Genomic DNA, 20,008 nt, shown 5'->3' with positions numbered 1-20,008 from the left:
CCCATCCCTCTCTCGCTCGCTCGCTCCCTCTCCCCATCCTCTCTCTCCCCATCCGCCCCTCTCTCTCCCCATCCCTCTCTCCCTCTCTCTCTCTCTCTCCCCATCCTCTCTCTCTCTCTCTCTCTCTCTCTCCTCATCGCTCTTTCTCTCTCTCCCCATCCCTCTCTCTCTCCCCATCCCTCTCTCTCTCTCTCTCCCCATCCCTCTCCCTCTCTCCCCATCCCTCTCTCTCTCATTCCCTCTCTCTCCCCATGCCTCTCTCTCCCCCATTCCTCTCTCTCTCCCCCATTCCTCTCTCTCTCCCCCATTCCTATCTCTCTCCCCACCCCCTCTCGCTCTCTCCCCATCCCTCTCTCTCTCACCATCCTCTCTCCCCATCCCTCTCTCTCCCCATCCCCCCTCGCTCTCTCCCTCATCCCCTTTCTCTCTCTCCCCCATCCCTCTCTCTCTCTCCATCCCTCTCTCTCTCTCCCCATCCCGCTCTCTCTCCCCATCCCTCTCTCTCTCCCCATCCCTCTCTCTCTCTCCCCATCCCTCTCTCTCCCCATTCCCTCTCTCTCTCTCCCCCATTCCTCTCTCTCTCTCTCCCCCATTCCTCTCTCTCCCCATCCCCTCTCGCTCTCTCCCCATCCCTCTCTCTCTCTCTCTCTCTCTCTCTCTCACTCTCTCTCCCCATCCCCCTCTCGCTCTCTCCCCATCCCCCTCTCTTTCTCTCTCCCCATCCCTCTCTCTCTCTCCCCATCCCTCTCTCTCTCTCCCCATCCGTCTCTCTCTCCCCATCCCTCTCTCTCTCTTCCCCATCCCCTCTCTCTCTTCCCCATCCCTATCTCTCTCCCCATCCCTCTCTCTCCTCTCTCTCTCTCTCTCTCTCTCCCAATCCCTCTCTCTCTCTCCCAATCCCTCTCTCTCTCCCAATCCCTCTCTCTCTCTCTCCCCATCTCTCTCTCTCTCCCCATCATTCTCTCTCTCCCCATCCCCTCTCTCTCTCCCCATCCCTCTCTCTCTCTCGCTATCCCTCTCTCTCTCTCTCCCTATCCCTCTGTCTCTCTCCCCATCCCTCTCTCTCTCTACCCATCCCTCTCCCTCTCCCCATCCTCTCTCTCTCCCCATCCCCCTCTCTCTCTCTCTCTCCCTATCCTCTCTCTCTCTCCCTATCCCTCTCTCTCTCTCCCTATCCCTCTCCTCTCTCTCTCCCAATCCCTCTCTCTCAATCCCTCTCTCTCTACCCATCCCTCTCTCGCTCGCTCTCCCCATCCCCTCTCTCTCCCATCCCCCTCTCTCCCTTTCTCCCCCATCCTCTCTCTCTCTCCCCATCCCTCTCTCTCCCCATCCCTCTCTTTCTCCCCATCCCCTCTCTCTATCCCCAATCCCTCTCTCTCTCCCATCCCTCTCTCTCTCTCCCCATTCCTCTCTCTATCTTTCTCCCCATCCCTCTCTCTATATCCCCATCCCTCTCTCTCTCTTTCTCTCTCCCCATCCCTCTCTCTCTCTCTCTCTCTCTCTCTCCCCATCCCTCTCTCTCTCTCTTCCCATCCCTCTCTCTCTCTCCCCATCTCTCTCTCAAATTCAAATTCAAGCTGCTTTATTGGCATGAAAAACATTGTGTCAATATTGCCAAAGCAACAATGTATACAATATACATTGTAACAAAATTATAAATGATAGCAAATAATAATATAAAATGGTAGTAAATAATAATACAAAATGAAATACAAAAATAATAACAATAAAATGGTAACAGTCAATAGTAGAAATGTAATAAATATAATTATGGAAAATGAAACTATAACTAACTTATAACTAAATAACGGTCATCTTCTTCTTTATATCAATACTACAACTACAATCATCATTACTACGACTACTACTACCATCACTAAACTGTTATCACTACAATTACCAACCATATTTGGAATGATAAACATTAATAATTATAGTAATAACAATAATAGTAATAATAAGTAAGTTACTGTTTACTATGCAGATGTTATTATTCAGTGTCCCTCAGGCTATGGCAGGAAAAAACGTATTTGGCTGCAAGAGGAGCCATTGCTCCTTCGCCCATGAGTATTCTTAGTTTTTCCTCTGGGTTCAATTTGTAAAAATTTGGAATATATGTAGTCATTTCTGTGAATAATGAATCTCTTTGTGAGGAATATTTATCACAGTAAAGGAGAAAGTGCATCCCTGTCTCTACCTCCCCTGTCATGCAGTGACCACATACACGCTCCTCTTTGGGTAGCCATGTCTTTTTATGTCTGCCGGTTTCTATTGCCAATCGGTGGTCACTCAGCCTGTACTTGGTAAGGATCTGTCTCTGCTTCGTATCTCTGACAGAGTAGAGATAATCAGCCAATTCATATTCTCTGTTTAGGGTCAGATAGCAATTTAGTCGGCTTTGGGATTTTGTTTCGTTTTTCCAGTATTGTAAATATGATTCCTTTGATTGGTTCATGATTTTGCTTATTGGAATTCTTTCTTTTGAAGCAGTGCTGGTGTCTGATTGGTTGGTGAGGTCCAACACCAGCTGACTGAGAGGACTCGTTTCTGGGCTCAGCTCTTGGGCTTGAAGTGCTTTAAATTGCAGACTCGAATTTGGACTTGAATTTAGATGTAGCCAAAATTTTAATGATCTTTTCTGTATCTTCATTATTACTGGAAAACGGCCCAATTCTGCCCTACATGCATTAGTTGGTGTATTTCTCTGGACTTGTAGGATTTTCCGACAGAATTCTGCATGTAGGGCTTCAATTGGATGTTTGTCCCACATTTTAAAATCCATTTTATTGAGTGGCCCCCAAACCTCACTTCCATAAAGTGCTATTGGTAGGATTACACTGTCAAATATTTTAGTCCAAATTTTAATTGGGATGTTGATTTTGAATAATTTCATTTTTATTGCATACATTGCTCTGCGGGCTTTTTCTTTGAGTGCATTCACTGCCATATTAAAGTTTCCCGATGCAGATATGGTCAGACCAAGGTAGGTGTAATTTTTTTGTGTGTTCAATTAAGGTATTGTTCAGGGTGAATTTACATTTGTGTTTCTGACATCTCGTTTTTTGGGGGAAAATCATGATTTTAGTTTTTTGGAAATTTACTGCCAGGGCCCAATTATGGCAATATTGCTCCAGAATATTAATGTTTTGTTGAAGACCTTCTTTGGTTGGTGATAGAAATACCAAGTCATCAGCATATAGCAGGTATTTCACCTCTGTGTCAAATAGTGTGAGTCCTGGGGCTGGAGATTGGTCCAACATGTCTGCTAATTCATTGATATAAATGTTGAAAAGATTTGGACTCAAATTGCAGCCTTGTCTCACACCTCGACATTGTGAAAAAAATTCTGTTCTTTGGTTTTTGATTTTTATTGCACACTTGTTTTCTGTGTACATACATTTTATTAAGTCATACACCTTACCACCAAGCCCACTTTGTAGAATTTTGTAGAATAGCCCTTCGTGCCAAATCGAATCAAATGCTTTTTTAAAGTCAATAAAGCAAGCAAAGATTTTGCCCTCTTTTTTTGGTGGACATGTTTATTAATTAGTGTGTGTAAGGTGTATATATGGTCAGTAGTGTGATGGTTAGGAAGAAAGCCAATTTGACATTTACTTATTACATTTTTTTCTTGAAGAAAGGTTTGAATTCTTGAATTCAAAATGCTACAGAAAATCTTTCACAAGTTACTGTTGACGCAAATTCCCCTGTAATTATTGGGGTCTGATTTGTCTCCACTTTTGTGGATAGGGGAGATGAGCCCCTGTTTCCAGACATCAGGGAAGCAGCCAGAAGTTAAAACCATGTTGAACAATTTAAGCACAGCATTTTGCAACTCAGGTGTACTGTTTTTCAGCATTTCATTTCTGATGTTGTCTACACCACAAGCCTTTTTTGATTTAATAGATTTTAGCTTTTCATTTAGTTCTTGTTGGGTTATTGGGTAATCTAATGGATTTTGGTTGTTTTTAATGACTGATTCAAGGATGTTCAATTTTTCTTTAATTTCTAATTGGTTCTGTTGTAAGTCGTTTTGTGGGATGTTTTTGTATAGATTATCAAAATAAGTTTTCCAAATTCCAACATCTTGTATGACGAATTCTTGTGGCTTTGTTGTGCTTAAATTGTTCCACATGTCCCAGAACTGATTTTGGTCAATTGCGTTTTCAATTTCATCAAGTGTCTTGTTGGTATAATTCAATTTCTTGCATTTCAGTGTTTGTTTATAGTGTTTCAGAGTTTCAAAGTATTCATATCGTAGCTCTGGGTTGTTTTGCTGCTTATGTTTTTTGTTTGACATTTGTCTTAGGTGTTTTCTAATTGTTTTACATTCATTATCAAACCATTTGTCAGAAACATTTTGATTTTTGCTTCTGATGTTGCATTGCTTTGGTTTTCTCAAATTTGCTTTCGATGCTGCTTTTTGGAATATGCAATTGATGTTTTGGGTAGCTGAATTGACACCATCTTTATTGTTTTGGTACTGTGAGTTATTGAAAAACTGTATAGAGTTCATCATTTCATTTGAGTTCAATGTTTCAATGAATGTCTCTGCACTGTTTGGAGCCCATCTGTATGATTGGTTTATGTTGTAAAGTTTATTGGGCTGTTTTTTTGAATGAATATTGCCGGTTAATTTCTTCAGAAACACGTTGATCTGACTGTGATCTGACAATGGTGTCTGTGGTCTGACAGTGAATGCACTAATGGAGGAGGGGTCAATGTCAGTGATGGCATAATCGACTACACTTGTCCCAAGAGCTGAGCAGTAAGTAAACTGACCTAAAGAGTCCCCTCTGATTCTACCATTAAGCATGTACAGGCCTAAGGCTCGACAGAGATGTACTAACTCTTTTCCATTTTTGTTCAGTATTTGGTCAGGACTGTTTCTATTATTTATAATAGGGCTACTGTACAAGGAGGGGTGTCCAAATATGTGGTGGTTACCTCCCGCATCAGTGTAGTCAGGCTCAGAACCTGTTCTTGCATTGAAATCTCCACAAAGAAGCACTTTACCCTGCGCCTGAAATGTAATGATTTCTGTCTGGAGATTGTCAAAAAACTGATCATCATAATATGATGAATCTGAAGGAGGAGCATAAGCTGCACATATGTATACATCATTGTCACAATAGATTGTACCTTTGTTAAGTTTTAGCCAAATGTGAGTGGTACCTTTTTTCATTTCATTCAGTGCTAAGTCCTGCTTATGCCAAATGATGATTCCACCTGAGTCTCGGCCCCGTTTAACATTTTTATGTTTGATTGATGGTAGTAAACTTTCTCTATAGCCTGAGGGACACAGAGTATCTATGTCTCCACGACACCATGGTTCCAGTAGGATTATGATGTCCTGTCCCTTGATGTTTTTAATCAATTCTGGATTTGTTGTTTTATAACCAAAATGTGAAGACTATAGGCCCTGGATATTCCAAGAGCTGATAGTTAATGATCTCATTTATAATAAGTGATATTCACTGGTTTGAGTAAAGTACATCTCTCTCTCTCTCTCTCCCATCCCTCTCTCTCTCCGCATCCCCCTCTCGCTCTCTCCCCCATTCCTCTCTCTATCTTTCTCCCCATCCCTCTCTCTCTCTCTCTCCCCATCCCTCTCTCTATATCCCCATCCCTCTCTCTCTCTTCTCTCCCCATCCCCCCCTCTCTCTCTCTCTCCCCATCCCCCTCTCTCCCCATTCCTCTCTCTCTCCCCATCCCTCTCTCTCTCCGCATCCCCCTCTCGCTCTCTCCCCATTCCTCTCTCTATCTTTCTCCCCATCCCCTCTCTCTCTCTCTCTCTCTCTCTCCCCATCCCTCTCTCTATATCCCCATCCCTCTCTCTCTTTCTCTCCCCCATCCCCCTCTCTCTCTCTCTCTCTCTCTCTCTCTCTCTCTCTCTCTCTCTCTCCCCATCCCCCTCTCTCCCCATTCCTCTCTCCCACATTCCTCTCTCTCTCCCCATCCCTCTCTCCCTTTCTCTCCATACCTCTCTCTCTCTCTATCCCCATCCCTCTCTCTCTCTCCCCATTCCTCTCTCTCTCCCCATTCCTCTCTCTCCCCATACCTCTCTCTCTCCCCCATCCCTCTCTCTCTCTCGCCATCCCTCTCTCTCTCTCTCTCTCTCTCTCTCTCTCTCTCTCTCTCTACCCATCCCTCTCTCGCTCGTCTCTCTCCCCATCCCTCTCTCTCTCCCCATCCCTCTCTCTCCCCATCCTCTCTCTCTCTCTCCCCCTCTCTTTCTCTCTCGCCATCCCTCTCTCTCTCTCCCCATCCCTCTCCTCTCTCTCTCCCCATCCCTCTCTCTCCCAATCCCCTCTCTCTATCCCCAATCCCTCTCTCTCTCTTCCCCATCCCCCTCTCGCTCTTCTCCATCCCTCTCTCTCTCCCCATCTCTCCCAATCCCTCTCTCTCTCTCCCCATCCCTCTCTCTCCCAATCCCTCTCTCTCTCTCCCCACCCTCTCTCTCTCGCCATCCCTCTCTCTCTCTCTCTCTACCCATCCCTCTCTCGCTCGTTCTCTCTCCCCATCCCTCTCTCTCTCCCCATCCCTCTCTCTCCCATCCCTCTCTCTCTCCCCCATCCCCTCTCTCTCTCTCCCCATCCCTCTCTCTCTCGCCATCTCTCTCTCTCTCTCTCTCTCTCTCTCTCTACCCATCCCTCTCTCGCTCGTTCTCTCTCCCCATCCCCTCTCTCTCTCCATCCCTCTCTCCCATCCCTCTCTCTCTCTCCCCATCCCTCTCTCCCTCTCTCTCTCTCCCATCCCTCTCTCACTCCCCATTCCCCTCTCTCTCTCTCCCCATCCCTCTCTCTCTCTCCCCATCCCCTCTCTCTCTCTCTCTCTCTCTCTCTCTCTCTCTCTACCCATCCCTCTCTCGCTCATTCTCTCTCCCCATCCCCTCTCTCTCTCCCCATCCCCCCTCTCTCTCTCTCCCTATCCCTCTCTCTCTCTCTCTCCCTATGCCTCTCTCTCTCTTCCCCCTCTCTCGCTCTCTCCCCTTCCCTCTCTTTCTCCCCATCCCTCTCTCTCTCCCCCATCCCGCTCTCTCTCTCTCCCATTCCTCTCTCTCTCTCCCCATCCCCCCTCTCTCTCTCTCCCCATCCCTCTCTCTCCCCATCCATCTCTCTCTCCCTATGCCTCTCTCTCTCCCCACCCCCTCTCTCTCCCGCTCTCCCCATCCCCTCTCTCTCTCTCTCCCCATCCCCCTCTCGCTCTCTCCCCATCCCTCTCTCTCCCCCATCCCCCTCTCTCTCCCATCCCTCTCTCTCTCCCCACCCCCTCCCTCTCTCTCTCCCCCATCCCCCTCTCTCTCCCCATCCCCTCTCTCTCTCTCTCCCCATTCCTTTTCTCTCTCTCCCATCCCCTCTCGTTCTCTCCCCTTCCCTCTCTTTCTCCCCATCCCTCTCTCTCTCCCCATCCCCTCTCTCTCTCCCATCCCTCTCTCTCTCTCCCCACCCCCTCCCTCTCTCTCACTCCCCATCCCCTCTCTCTCCCCATCCCTCTCTCTCTCTCTCTCTCTCTCTCTCTCTCTCTACCCATCCCTCTCTCGCTCGTTCTCTCTCCCCATCCCTCTCTCACTCCCCATTCCCTCTCTCTCTCTCCCCATCCATCTCTCTCTCTCCCCATCCCTCTCTCGCTCGTTTCTCTCTCCCCATCCCTCTCTCTCCCCATCCCCCCTCTCTCTCTCTCTCTCCCATCCCTCTCTCTCTCCCCCATCACTCTCTTTCTCTCCCCATGACTCTCTCTCTCCCATCCCTCTCTCTCTCCCCATCCATCTCTCTCTCCCATCCCTCTCTCTCTCTCTCTCTCTCTCTACCCATCCCTCTCTCGCTCGTTCTCTCTCCCCATCCCTCTCTCTCTCCCCATCCCCCCTCTCTCTCTCTCTCCCCATCCCTCTCTCTCTCCCCATCCCTCTCCCCCTCTCTCTCGCTCTCTCCCTTCCCTCTCTTTCTCCCCATCCCTCTCTCTCTCCCCATCCCTCTCTCTCTCTCTCCCATCCCTCTCTCTCTCTCCCCATCCCCCCTCTCTCTCCCCATCCCTCTCTCTCCCCATCCCTCTCTCTCTCTCTCCCTTTGCCTCTCTCTCTCTCCCGCCCTCTGTCTCTCTCTCTTCCCATCCCCTCTCTCTCTCTCTCCCCATCCCTCTCTCTCTATCTTCCCATCCCTCTCTCTCTCGCTCTCCCCATCCCCTCTCTCTCTCTCTCCCCCATTCCTTTCTCTCTCTCCCCATTCCTTTCTCTCTCTCTCCCCATCCCCCTCTCGCTCTCTCCCCTTCCCTCTCTTTCTCCCCATCCCCTCTCTCTCCCCATCCCCCTCTCTCTCTCCCATCCCTCTCTCTCTCTCCCCACCCCCTCCCTCTCTCTCTCTCCCCATCCCCTCTCCTCTCTCTCTCTCTCTCTCTCTCTCTCGCTCTCTCCCCATCCCTCTCTCTTTCTCTCCCCATCCCTCTCTCCCCATCCCCTCTCTCTCTCTCTCTCTCTCTCTACCCATCCCTCTCTCGCTTGTTCTCTCTCCCCATCCTCTCTCTCTCTCCCCATCCCTCTCTCTCTCTCTCGCCATCCCTCTCTCTCTCTCTCTCTCTCTCTACCCATCCCTCTCTCGCTCGTTCTCTCTCCCCATCCCTCTCTCTCTCTCCCCATCCCTCTCTCTCCCATCCCTCTCTCTCTCTCCCCCATCCCTCTCTCTCTCTCTCTCCCCATCCATCTTTCTCTCTCCCATCCCTCTCTCACTCCCCATTCCCTCTCTCTCTCCCCATCCCTCTCTCTCTCTCCCCATCCCTCTCTCTCTCTCTCTACCCATCCCTCTCTCGCTCGTTCTCTCTCCCCATCCCTCTCTCTCTCCCCATCCCCCCCCCTCTCTCTCTCTCCCCATCCCTCTCTCTCTCTCTCCCCATCCCTCTCTCTCTCCCCATCCCTCTCTCTCTCTCTCCCTATGCCTCTCTCTCTCCCCACCCTCTCTCTCTCCCTCTCCCCATTCCTTTCTCGCTCTCTCCCCATCCCCCTCTCCCTCTCTCCCCTTCCCTCTCTTTCTCCCCATCCCTCTCTCTCTCCCATTCCTCTCTCTCTCTCCCCATCCCTCTCTCTCTCCCCATCCCTCTCTCTCTCCCCATCCCTCTCTCTCTCTCCCCATCCCTCTCTCTCTCCCATCCCTCTCTCTTTCTCCCCATACCTCTCTCTCTCTCCCCCATCCCTCTCTCTCTCTCCCCATCCCTCTTTCTCTCTCGCCATCCTCTCTCTCTCTCTCTCTCTCTACCCATCCCTCTCTCGCTCGTTCTCTCTCCCCTCCTCTCTCTCTCCCATCCCTCTCTCTCTTTCTCCCCATCCCTCTCTCTCTCTCCCCATCCCTCTCTCTCTCTCCCCCATCCCTCTCTCTCTCTCCCATCCTCTCTCTCTCTCTCTCACTCTACCCATCCCTCTCTCGCTCGTTCTCTCTCCCTCCCTCTCTCTCTCTCCCCATCCTCTCTCTCCCCATCCCTCTCTCTCTCTCTCCCCATCCCTCTCTCTCTCGCCATCCCTCTCTCTCTCTCTCTACCCATCCCTCTCTCGCTCGTTCTCACTCCCCATCCCTCTCTCTCTCCCCATCCCTCTCTCTCTCTCCCCATCCCTCTCTCTCTCTCCCTATGCCTCTCTCTCTCCCCATCCCTCTCTCTCTCTCTCTTCCCATCCCTCTCTCTCTCTCTCCCCCATCCCTCTCTCTCTCCCTTCCCATCCCGCTCTCTCTCTCTCCCCATTCCTTTCTCTCTCTCCCCATTCCTTTCTCTCTCTCCCCATCCCCCTCTCGCTCTCTCCCCTTCCCTCTCTTTCTCCCATCCCTCTCTCTCTCCCCCATCCCTCTCTCTCTCCCATCCCTCTCTTTCTCTCTCTCTCTCCCCACCCCCTCCCTCTCTCTCTCTCCCCATCCTTCTCTCTCTCTCCCCATCCCTCTCTCTCTCCCCATACCTCTCTCTCTCTCTCCCCCATCCCTCTCTCTCTCCCATCCCTCTCTCTCTCGCCATCCCTCTCTCTCTCTCTCTACCCATCCCACTCTCGCTCGTTCTCTCTCCCCCTCTCTCTCTCTCCCCATCCCTCTCTCTCCCCATCCCTCTCTCTCTCTCCCCATCCCTCTCTCTCTCTCGCCATCCCCCTCTCTCTCTCTCTCTACCCATCCCTCTCTCTCTCTCTCCCCATCCCTCTCTCTCTCTCTACCCAACTCTCTCTCCCCCAGGTGTTTGAGAAGCTGAAGGACCACATGTTGATCCCAGTTTCCAACATGGAGAAGGTGAAGGTGGATGGAGCCCTCACCTGCTGCTCTGTTCTCATCAACATGAAAGCCAAAGTCTGATCTGCTCTGTTGGGGGTCTCTCAGGCAGACCTGGGTTCAAATACTAGTTGAAATCGTTCACATACTTTGATGTGCCAGGTTTGCCAGTTTTGGACTATACTATTGGGCCATTATTACGCCAGGCAAACTCAATCAAGCACAGACAAAGTATTTGACTTGATTTCAAATAGTATTTTAACCCAGGTCTGCTCTCAGGGCAGGGTCGGCCCACTGCTGCCACCTTGCCCGGTTCAGAACCCCAACTACCTAGCCTGGGTGCAAGTCTGTTTCTGGCCAGTCTGTTTCTGCTGTCTTGCCCCCGAAAACAAATTGGCATCAAGGTTACCAACCCCCCTCCACCTTATGAAAGTGCTCATGTGTCAATCAATCCCTCTGCTTACTGGTCAATGTTTACAACCCTTTAAAAACAACCACTTCTACTATAATCAAATCAAATGTATTTATATAGCCCTTCGTACATCAGCTGATATCTCAAAGTGCTGTACAGAAACCCAACCTAAAACCCCAAACAGCAAGCAATGCAGGTGTAGAAGCACGGTGGCTAGGAAAAACTCCCTAGAACACAGGAGAGGTAAAAAGGACAGTCTGTTTCATAGAATGGTTTGGTGGAGCTATATAATGTTACGGTATAGTTAGTACAGAATATGCATAGTGCAGTAGCCGGTTTATAAAGAATATAAAACGCAAATATATTTACAATCAACTGCTGATTACTCTATACATATTTGTAATGATTTATTTTTAGATTCAATTCATCATGATTCATGCCACATAACAAGTATACGTTTTTATTGAGGGGGAGAAAGGAATTAAATCAAATCTACCTAGTTATGGGCAATTTCATGGTGACGGAATTACGCTGAGACTCTGATTCTTCACTTTTAAAATGTATATCAAACAAAAAACTGACTGAAAAGTGTAATGAACCACATAACTCTATAGACAAGGACTACTTTTAACAATTTACACACAAAATCTTACAAAAGCATATTTACAGGTAAAGCTGTAGATACCGATCGGTATCAAACCAGGATGTGTCACAGCCGGCCGCGACCGGGGGACCCATGAGGCGGTGCACAATTGGCCCAGCGTCGTCTGGGTTAGCTGAAGGTTTTGGCCGACTGGGTTGTCCTTGTCCCATCGTGCTCTAGCGATTCCTGTGGAAGACCAGGCGCAATGCACGCTGACACGGTCGCCAGGTGTACGGTGTTTCCTCTGACACATTGGTGCGGCTGGCTTCCGGGTTATGTGAGCATTGGGTTAAGGAGCAGTGCGGCTTGGCAGGGTCGTGTTTCAGGAAGGACGCACGGCTCTCGACCTTCACCTTACCCCTTTTCCTGCCCAAGTTTGTGATATTCAAAAATGTATAAAATGAAAATGTATAAAATAAAATCTGTGCTGGTACAAAGTTTAGTAACCGTAATGCTGTCCCCAAACTGCATATGGATAGTTTTTCAAGGTAAATGTTTACTTTTTTACTGTGTAAATTGTTCAAAGTAGTCATTGTGCATAGAGGTGCATGGTTTGTTGAACGTTGAAATCCATGGTTTTTATTTGGCATACATTTTAAAGTGACAAATCAGAGTCTCAGTGTAATCCCCTGACTGTGGGATTGCCCTTATCTTAGTCATATATAAATAGTGAGCTTGTTCTCTCTGTCTGCCATGGAGACCTGAGTTCTCTTACTTTACATCATTGTTGATTAAAAATGTATTGTTATTGATTATTGGACATGAATGTTGATTGATCCCTAGCAGTGTGGGGGGGGGGGTGCTAGTTATTCCACCTGGCTGATCAAGGGGTTATTTCTGTGATTCTGAAGTCTAAACCCAGGGTCGGAAATGAACTACAAAATTCCCCTGAAAATAAAATGTCAAAGGATGCAAAGTAAAAGTGAATTTCCTACCCTGTCTTAAACTAAGCTGTGCCCACTTTATAAAAGACGGAGACACTGTGTGACGTATATTTAATTAGGACCAATTGGCTTGTCATTACTCATGATATACTCTCAGAACTTTTAACATGCCTCAATCTGCTGTGTGCCTCCATCGAAAACCAAGTGGCTTAAATAACTACTGCTCTATACTCTAGTCAAGAAGCCTTTATAGCAGATTTCAATGCTTTTTGTTGAGTTTTTTAAGCCCATTGTCACTGTGTTGACTACTGATACTGACCCTGGTACTTCCTTCCTGTTATGCTCTTTCTGTATGAGAGCATGTTGGGAAATCAACATGAGACTGTTCCTCCAGCTGGAGAGACGATACACACTTAGTAGGGTCTCGCCACTAACCACCTCTAATCTATCCTGCTGTGTTTACATTGCATAGATAGCCTTTAATAAGATCTTTGAAGTCTGTTGACGACATAGAAATACATGTATAAATACTCAAACGGGATCTCCCATTCAAGTCAATGGACCGTGATCGTTGGACTGGTGGACACATGGAGTCTACATATGAGGGTGCAGACTTTTTCACCATTCTAGTAATTCTATTTCTATGGTTAAGGAGCTCTTCCCAACGGCCTCATCAGACATGAGCGTATACATCTCCAGCAGAGGTTTATGAACATACAGATGGCTACCAGCATCCACAACCAAAGCCTATTGCAGAGTGGGGCAGATGATGCTGAGCAAGAACCTGAAAATGTTTACTTTCGTTTGACACTTTTTCTTTCTTAATAATCTGATGCAGATGAAAACTATTTCTTCAAAGGAAGTGATGTCTTGCAGTAAGGAGCACAGCTAGAGACTCTCAGCTTGACGTCCATTGCTCTGGCCTGGAGTGATGTATAGCCTAGTCTGCGGCCGTTCAGGAATGGGCGAGCAGAATCATTGTGAGGAAACATGGAAAGAATTCATTTTGGAAGAGAGGCTTGTAAGCCAGTAAATACTCACTCTCTCTTAAAATGTTCTCTCTATAATTCTCTCCCCCTCTTTATGTATATGTATATATATATGTATGTATACATGATCCCTTTCCCTGCTATTGCCTCATACAAATTTCTGGGGTAATTTATGACAATGATATCATACAGTCTGGCAAAAGGGCGCAATGACCTGCAGTTAAAAAACATAATTTGTGACACTAGCAGTATATTTTACAGGAGGCCCTTGGCAGGTCCACTGATGATACCATAGTTGCTGTGTATCTAGCACAGACCAGAGCTGACGCAGTCAGTGGCTGTTTACATCCCAAATTGCACCCTATTCCCTACATAGTGCAATGCTTTTGACCAGAGCCCTATGGACCCTTGTCAAAAGTTGTGCATTATATAGGGAATATGGTGCAATTTGGTATGTACAATTTTTATGGAGGACAAAGCACCTGCTGCATTTGTAGCCTACTGCTGAAAGTTAGAATAATCGCAATATCCCACCTATCACACTGGCTGTTGCTTGTGATAATCTGAATTTTAAATCAAGTCCCCAAAATACAACTCTATTCAATCTTCCTTCAATTTGAATATTTTTTGTTGTTGATCTATCATCTTTTCTATTGGTGGTGACAACTTTCATTACTGATAAATGTGCTGCTCCCACTGCCAGCAACATAATGTGCTGTTCCACATGAGAAAGTGTTCCACTGGTAGCCTAGGTTGAATTCCTCATAAACTACAATAACATTTTAAGATGGACGTTTTGAGTGACCCTGTGTATCCCATAGAAGTGCTGTGAATTGTCCATTTTGTCTCAGGTTTCTTGGTTTTCGTGTATTGTAGATGTTAAGTTGTGTGGTAGCCTCGGTCAGCCATTTAACAGTATTTTTACACTGCATCTTGATTTGAGCTTTTCATCCACTTTCTACAATAAACTTCATTCTAACATCAAATTGAAGGGTTAACTTATTGTGCATTGTATGGGTTTATACTGCAGACTAACCAGGTTTCCATCCAACCATTTCATGCGGATGAATTACCTGACGCAGGAAAAAAGTCACAACCGTGCTAATGGAAGCAAACAGGATATGCCGGTACCATTTCATATAAAGACACTGCTCGTCGACATGGTGGGATGTTTTTGGTAATTATGCGAGAAATGGCGGTGGAAGCACCTTTATGTGCAAATATTGATATAATAACCATCATATCGAAGTAAACTTGGAGTTACGCGAAGACATTTTGTGTGGTCCTTCCACTACGACTCGGGAAAGCATGCAGTTTATTAGGCTACATATCTGTTGTGTGGTCCTCCCACTACGACTCGGGAAAGCATGCCGTTTATTAGGCTACATAAAGGATGAAGCACTTCACAGGGTGGTGAAGGTGCAAGTTGATGAGCTTGATGCACCTTTCCAATAAATATCGCGAGGGTCTTATTATGGTAACATGATGATCGGTGCTTGGCTGACGTTTGACAAATACAAATAATTTCATAATGTAGATAGTCTACCCGCACTGTATCTGCTAGCTGTTGGCTAGAGCGCATGTTTGCTATATATCCTAACCAACAGTTTTTGTGACAAAAACATCAGGAGTTGAGAATGTACAGAATGTAGTGTAACGACCCTGGGTTTATAAGCGCGGAAATCGACTCGATAACGCGCCGGACCTCGGGCTCGAAGTGTCAGAAGTGGGATGTACATGGGAATTTATCAGCAAAAGTATGTATGTGCACTATGTCATTACACATATACTTTTATCCGCAAAAAGTCCATTTGATGTAAACACAACTTTTTTTAAATGCACATATTGTTTTAAGCAGATTTTAGAATGCTCGATTCAAAATCTCGCAAATTGGATGGAAACCAAGCTAGTGATTGGGCTGCCCAATCAGTCAATTGCGTCACACATTCAAAATGAAGTGTTATATCGCCACATTGTGGTCGTATATGGGATAATAATTATAAAAGCCTTTCACAACTCATGGTTGCAAAGAGGAACATGAGCACAAATTTTATGGAAAATCTGTTAGGTTTTATTTATATATAAAAACACGTTGAGTATGATAAATAAATCATCAAGGACCTGAGCCACGGCCTAATCACCCCACTACCATCTAGAAGCACGGTGTTCTACTAAGCTAATATATGAAATTGTTTTAAGATGGTCATACCAAGGATCATTAAGCTATTTGATTATGAATTTTAGGACCCTTTTTTGTAGGTATAAAAGTGTATACTGAACAAAAAAATAAACGCAACATGCAACAATTTCATTGCTTTTACTGAGTTACAGTTCATACAAGGAAATCAGTCCATTTAAATATTCATTAGGCCCTAATCTATTAATTTCACATGACTGGGAATACAGATATACATCTGTTGGTCACAGACACCTTAAAGAAATGGGTCTTGCAATGTATTTTTGTGCATTCAAATGGCCACCAATAAAATGCAATTGTGTTTGTTGTCTGTAGCTTATGCCTGCCCATACCATAACCCAATTGCCACCATAGGGCACTCTGTTCACAATGTTGACATCAGCAAACCGCTCGCCCACACAACGCCATACACGTGGTCTGTGGTTGTGTGGCTGGTTGTATGTACTGGCAAATTCTCTCCAAACATTTTGGAGGTGGCTTATGGTAGAGAAATTAATATTAAATTATCTGGCAACAGCGCTGGAGGACATACCTGCAGTCAGCATGCTCCCTCAAAAATTGACACATCTATGGCACTGTGTTTTGTTATGAAACTGCACATTTTAGAGTGGCATTTTATTGTCTCCAGCACAAGGTGCACCTGTGTAGTGATCATGCTGTTTAATCAGCTTCTTGATATGCCACACCTGTCAGGTGGATGGATAACGTTGTCAAAGGAGAAATGCTCAATAACAGGGATGTAAACACATTTGCTCACAAAATTTGAGAGAAACAAGCTTTTTGTGCATATGGAACATTTCTGGGATATTTTATTTCAGCTCAGGAAAAATGGGACCAACACTTTAATTGTTGTGTTTATATTTTTGTTCAGTGTATACATAAAATATTTGATGAAACATTGAATTTGGCTTTACTGCTATTAGCCCATAGAAATGCATTGAATAACAGATAGTACAAGAAAAATCAGAAGGATTTGGTTTTGAAGTGTCTGTATCTGAGAGATATAAGAAAAATCAGGAAATTATTTTAAAACATGTTGGACACATATTTGACCCCTGTTTAAGGCACTGAGTCTTGTGGGTGTCCTCAGTTGCAGCCTCGGCATCCTAGATCAAAACAACTGACATGTACAGTCGTGGACAAAAGTTTTGAGAATGACAAATATTAATTTCCAAAGTTTGCTGCCTCAGTGTCTTTAGATATTTTTGTCAGATGTTACGATGGAATACTGAAGTATAATTACAAGAATTTCATGTGTCAAAGGCTTTTATTGACAATTACATGAAGTTGATGCAAAGAGTCAATATTTGCAGTGTTGACCCTTCTTTTTCAAGACCTCTGCAATCCGCCCTGGCATGCTGTCAATTAACTTCTGGGACACATCCTGACTGATGGCAGCCCATTCTTGCATAATCAATGCTTGGAGTTTGTCAGAATTTGTGGGGTTTTGTTTGTCCACCCACCTCTTGAGGATTGACCACAAGTTCTCAATGGGTTTAAGGTCTGGGGAGTTTCCTGGCCACAGACCCAAAATATCGATGTTTTGTTCCCCAAGCCACTTAGTTATCACTTTTTCCTGATGGCAAGATGCTCCATCATGCTGGAAAAGGCATTGTTCGTCACTAAACTGTTCCTGGACAGTTGGGAGAAGTTGCTCTCCGAGGATGTGTTGGTACTATTCTTTATTCATGGCTGTGTTCTTAGGCAGAATTGTGAGTGAGCCCACTCCCTTGGCTGAGAAGCAACCCCACACATGAATGGTCTCATGATGCTTTACTGTTGGCATGACACAGGTCTGATGGTAGCGCTCACCTTGTCTTCTCTTGTCTTCCAATCGGAAAGGGGATTCATCAGTGAAAATGACTTTATCCCAGTCCTCAGCAGTCCAATCCCTGTAACTTTTGAAGAATATCAGTCTGTCCCTGATGTTTTTCCTGGAGAGAATTGGTTTATTTGCTGCCCTTCTTGACACCAGGCCATCCTCCAAAAGTATTTGCCTCATTGTGCATGCAGATGCACTCACACCTGCCTGCTGCCATTCCTGAGCAAGCTCTGTACGTACTGGTGGTGCCCCGATTCCACAGCTGAATCAACTTTAGGAGACGGTCCTGGCGCTTGCTGGACTTTCTTGGGCGCCCTGAAGCCTTCTTCACAACAATTGAACCGCTCTCCTTGAAGTTCTTGATGATCCAATAAATGGTTGATTTAGGTGCAATCTTACTGGCAGCAATATCCTTGCCTGTGAAGCCCTTTTTGTGCAAAGCAATGATGGAGGCACTAGTTTCCTTGCAGGTAACCATGGTTGACAGAGGAAGAACAATGATTCCAAGCACCACCCTCCTTTTGAAGCTTACAGTCTGTTATTCGAACTCCAGCCTTGTACTCGTCAACACTCACACCTGTGTTAACGAGAGAATCGCTGACATGATGTCAGCTGGTCCTTTTGTGGCAGGGCTGAAATGCAGTGGAAATGTTTTTTGGAGATTCAGTTCATTTGCATGGCAAAGAGGAACTTTGCAATTAATTGCAATTAATCTGATCACTCTTCATAACATGCTGGAGTATATGCAAATTGCCATCATACAAACTGAGGCAGCAGACTTTGTGAAAATTAATATTTGTGTCATTCTCAAAACTTTTGGCCATGACTGAACATGACTGGTCAAAAGTTTAAGTACACCTACTCATTCAAGGGTTTTTATTTTTACTATTTTCTACGTTGTAGAATAATAGTGAAGACATCAAAACTATGAAATAACACATGGAATCATGTAGTAACCAAAAAGAAGTGTTAAATAAATCAAAATATATTTTATTTTGGGATTCTTCAAATAGCTACCCTTTGCCTTGATGACAGCTTTGCACAGTCTTGGCATTCTCTCAACCAGCTTCAGCTGGAATGCTTTTCCAACAGTCTTGAAAAAGTTCCCATATTCTGAGCACTTGTTGACTGCTTTTTCCTTCACTCTGCAGTCCGACTCATCCCAAACCATCTCAATTTGGTTGAGGTCGGGGGATTGTGGAGGCCAGGTCATCTGATACAGCACTCCATCACTCTCCTTCTGGTGGTTGAGAGAATGCCACGAGTGTGCAAAGCTGTCATCAAGGCAAAGCGTGGCTATTTGAAGAATCTCAAATATATTTTGATTTAAAAACATTTTGGTTACTACGTGATTATATACTGTATGTGTTATTTCATAGTTTTGATGTCTTCACTATTATTCTACAATATAGAAAATAGTACAAATAAAGTAAAAGCCTTGAACGAATAGGTGTTCTAAAACTTTTGACTGGTAGTGTACGTGTTTGTGAGAGTCACCTTTCCATAGGTGTGTAACCCAAACTGTTCAGACGCTACAGGCAGAAGTTGGCAGACAGGCAGTACCGATTTCAGACAAGTCCCGTGAAGCTTGTGGGGGTCGTAGAGCAAAACGGAAAAACACATTGTGTTTGTAAGTATCATCTTTCCATAGAGGGGTCATAGTTTCTAGGCCAAACCGTTTGGAAGCTACAGACATTTTCGGGATGTCTCACGGTCTGACAAACACACTATCTCTGTCACCTTTCACAGCAGATGTGGAAGACAGACATGGATTGATACACAGCCCATGCAACAAAAAATACCAGATTACTCTCAAACAGAGCTATTATGCTGACTAGATTTCTGTGGTCACAGACATCGACTTTAGGGGGTTTAAATAGTTACCTCTAGCCGGCCTCTGCCCAATACCCTGCCCTGAACCTTAGTCACTGTTACTAGCCGGCTACCACCCAGTACTCTACCCTGCACTTTAGAGACTGCTTTGCCCTATGTACATAGAGTAATTGAACATTGGTCACTATTAATGACAAATTGAGACTGTTGAGGGCAAATGGGGAAGCAAGTAAATATTATGAAGTGGTTCCTAATGTTTTGTACACTTAGTATATGTACTGTATTCTAGTCATGGCTCATCCTATATAACTGCAAGTGCAGGTCTGAACATTTTCATAACAACTTCATTATGTTATTCATAAATTCATTTTGAAATGCTTATTTTAAAATGATTGTAATTTGAAACCTAAGGGATCAAATTGATCAGTCTTACATCACCTGTTTGTTAACCATTATGACACTATAGTGAAGACATTTGTATGATCCAGGCCTACAGTTATAACATGACAGACAGCTAGAGCTCAGTCAATTCACTTTTCACAGAGGTGATGAGAGCCTTCTCCTTTTGGGTTACTATTACTTTATAGAGTTAATCTGCACCTTGCCACTTGAGAATGGAGGAGAGGAGTACTGGGAGAGAAACGCAAGCAAGCGGAGTGATTGATTGTTCACAGTTTCAGGTAAGAGCTGTAAATAGATACAAATAGTCCTAAAGCCTAGAATAGATTCAATTCGATCCGTGGAAGATCTGCTTTATAGCCGCTTGACATTTAAAGGTAGCCTAATTGTTGATTGAGCCAACATATGCTGCATTTCGCGTACTGTGTATGAGGGAACATTGCCTTTAAAATGTGCATCCCGGCCTAAATATAGAGGCATGGCAGGCGGGCTTGATAGGTCTATAACAAAATAGTCTACTCTAGTATCCTTTGGGCGGGGCAACTGCCAATAATGTTGCCAAGCACGTGCACCAGAGTGTGCCTTGCAGCTTACAGTTGT

The 20,008-nt window shown here is 45.4% G+C and overlaps 1 protein-coding gene across 1 annotated transcript in view; it reads left to right on the top strand.

The window, feature by feature from the left end:
* The window catches only part of ddah1 (dimethylarginine dimethylaminohydrolase 1), a 163,028-nt gene extending 148,885 nt beyond the window's left edge, over positions 1 to 14,143 (top strand). Inside the window, exon 6 of the mRNA XM_029633226.2 lies at positions 10,197 to 14,143. Within this exon, the coding sequence (XP_029489086.1) occupies positions 10,197 to 10,313 (117 nt within the window). The 3' untranslated portion in view covers positions 10,314 to 14,143. The remainder of the gene's footprint in view (positions 1 to 10,196) is intronic.
* Positions 14,144 to 20,008: the final 5,865 nt, after the last annotated feature.

Source organism: Oncorhynchus nerka, linkage group LG24 (genome assembly GCF_034236695.1).
Source record: "Oncorhynchus nerka isolate Pitt River linkage group LG24, Oner_Uvic_2.0, whole genome shotgun sequence".
NCBI classification, from domain to species: Eukaryota; Metazoa; Chordata; class Actinopteri; order Salmoniformes; family Salmonidae; genus Oncorhynchus; species Oncorhynchus nerka.
The sequence above is the reverse complement of the archived record's forward strand: the minus strand, read 5'-3'. Positions and strand labels throughout refer to the sequence as shown.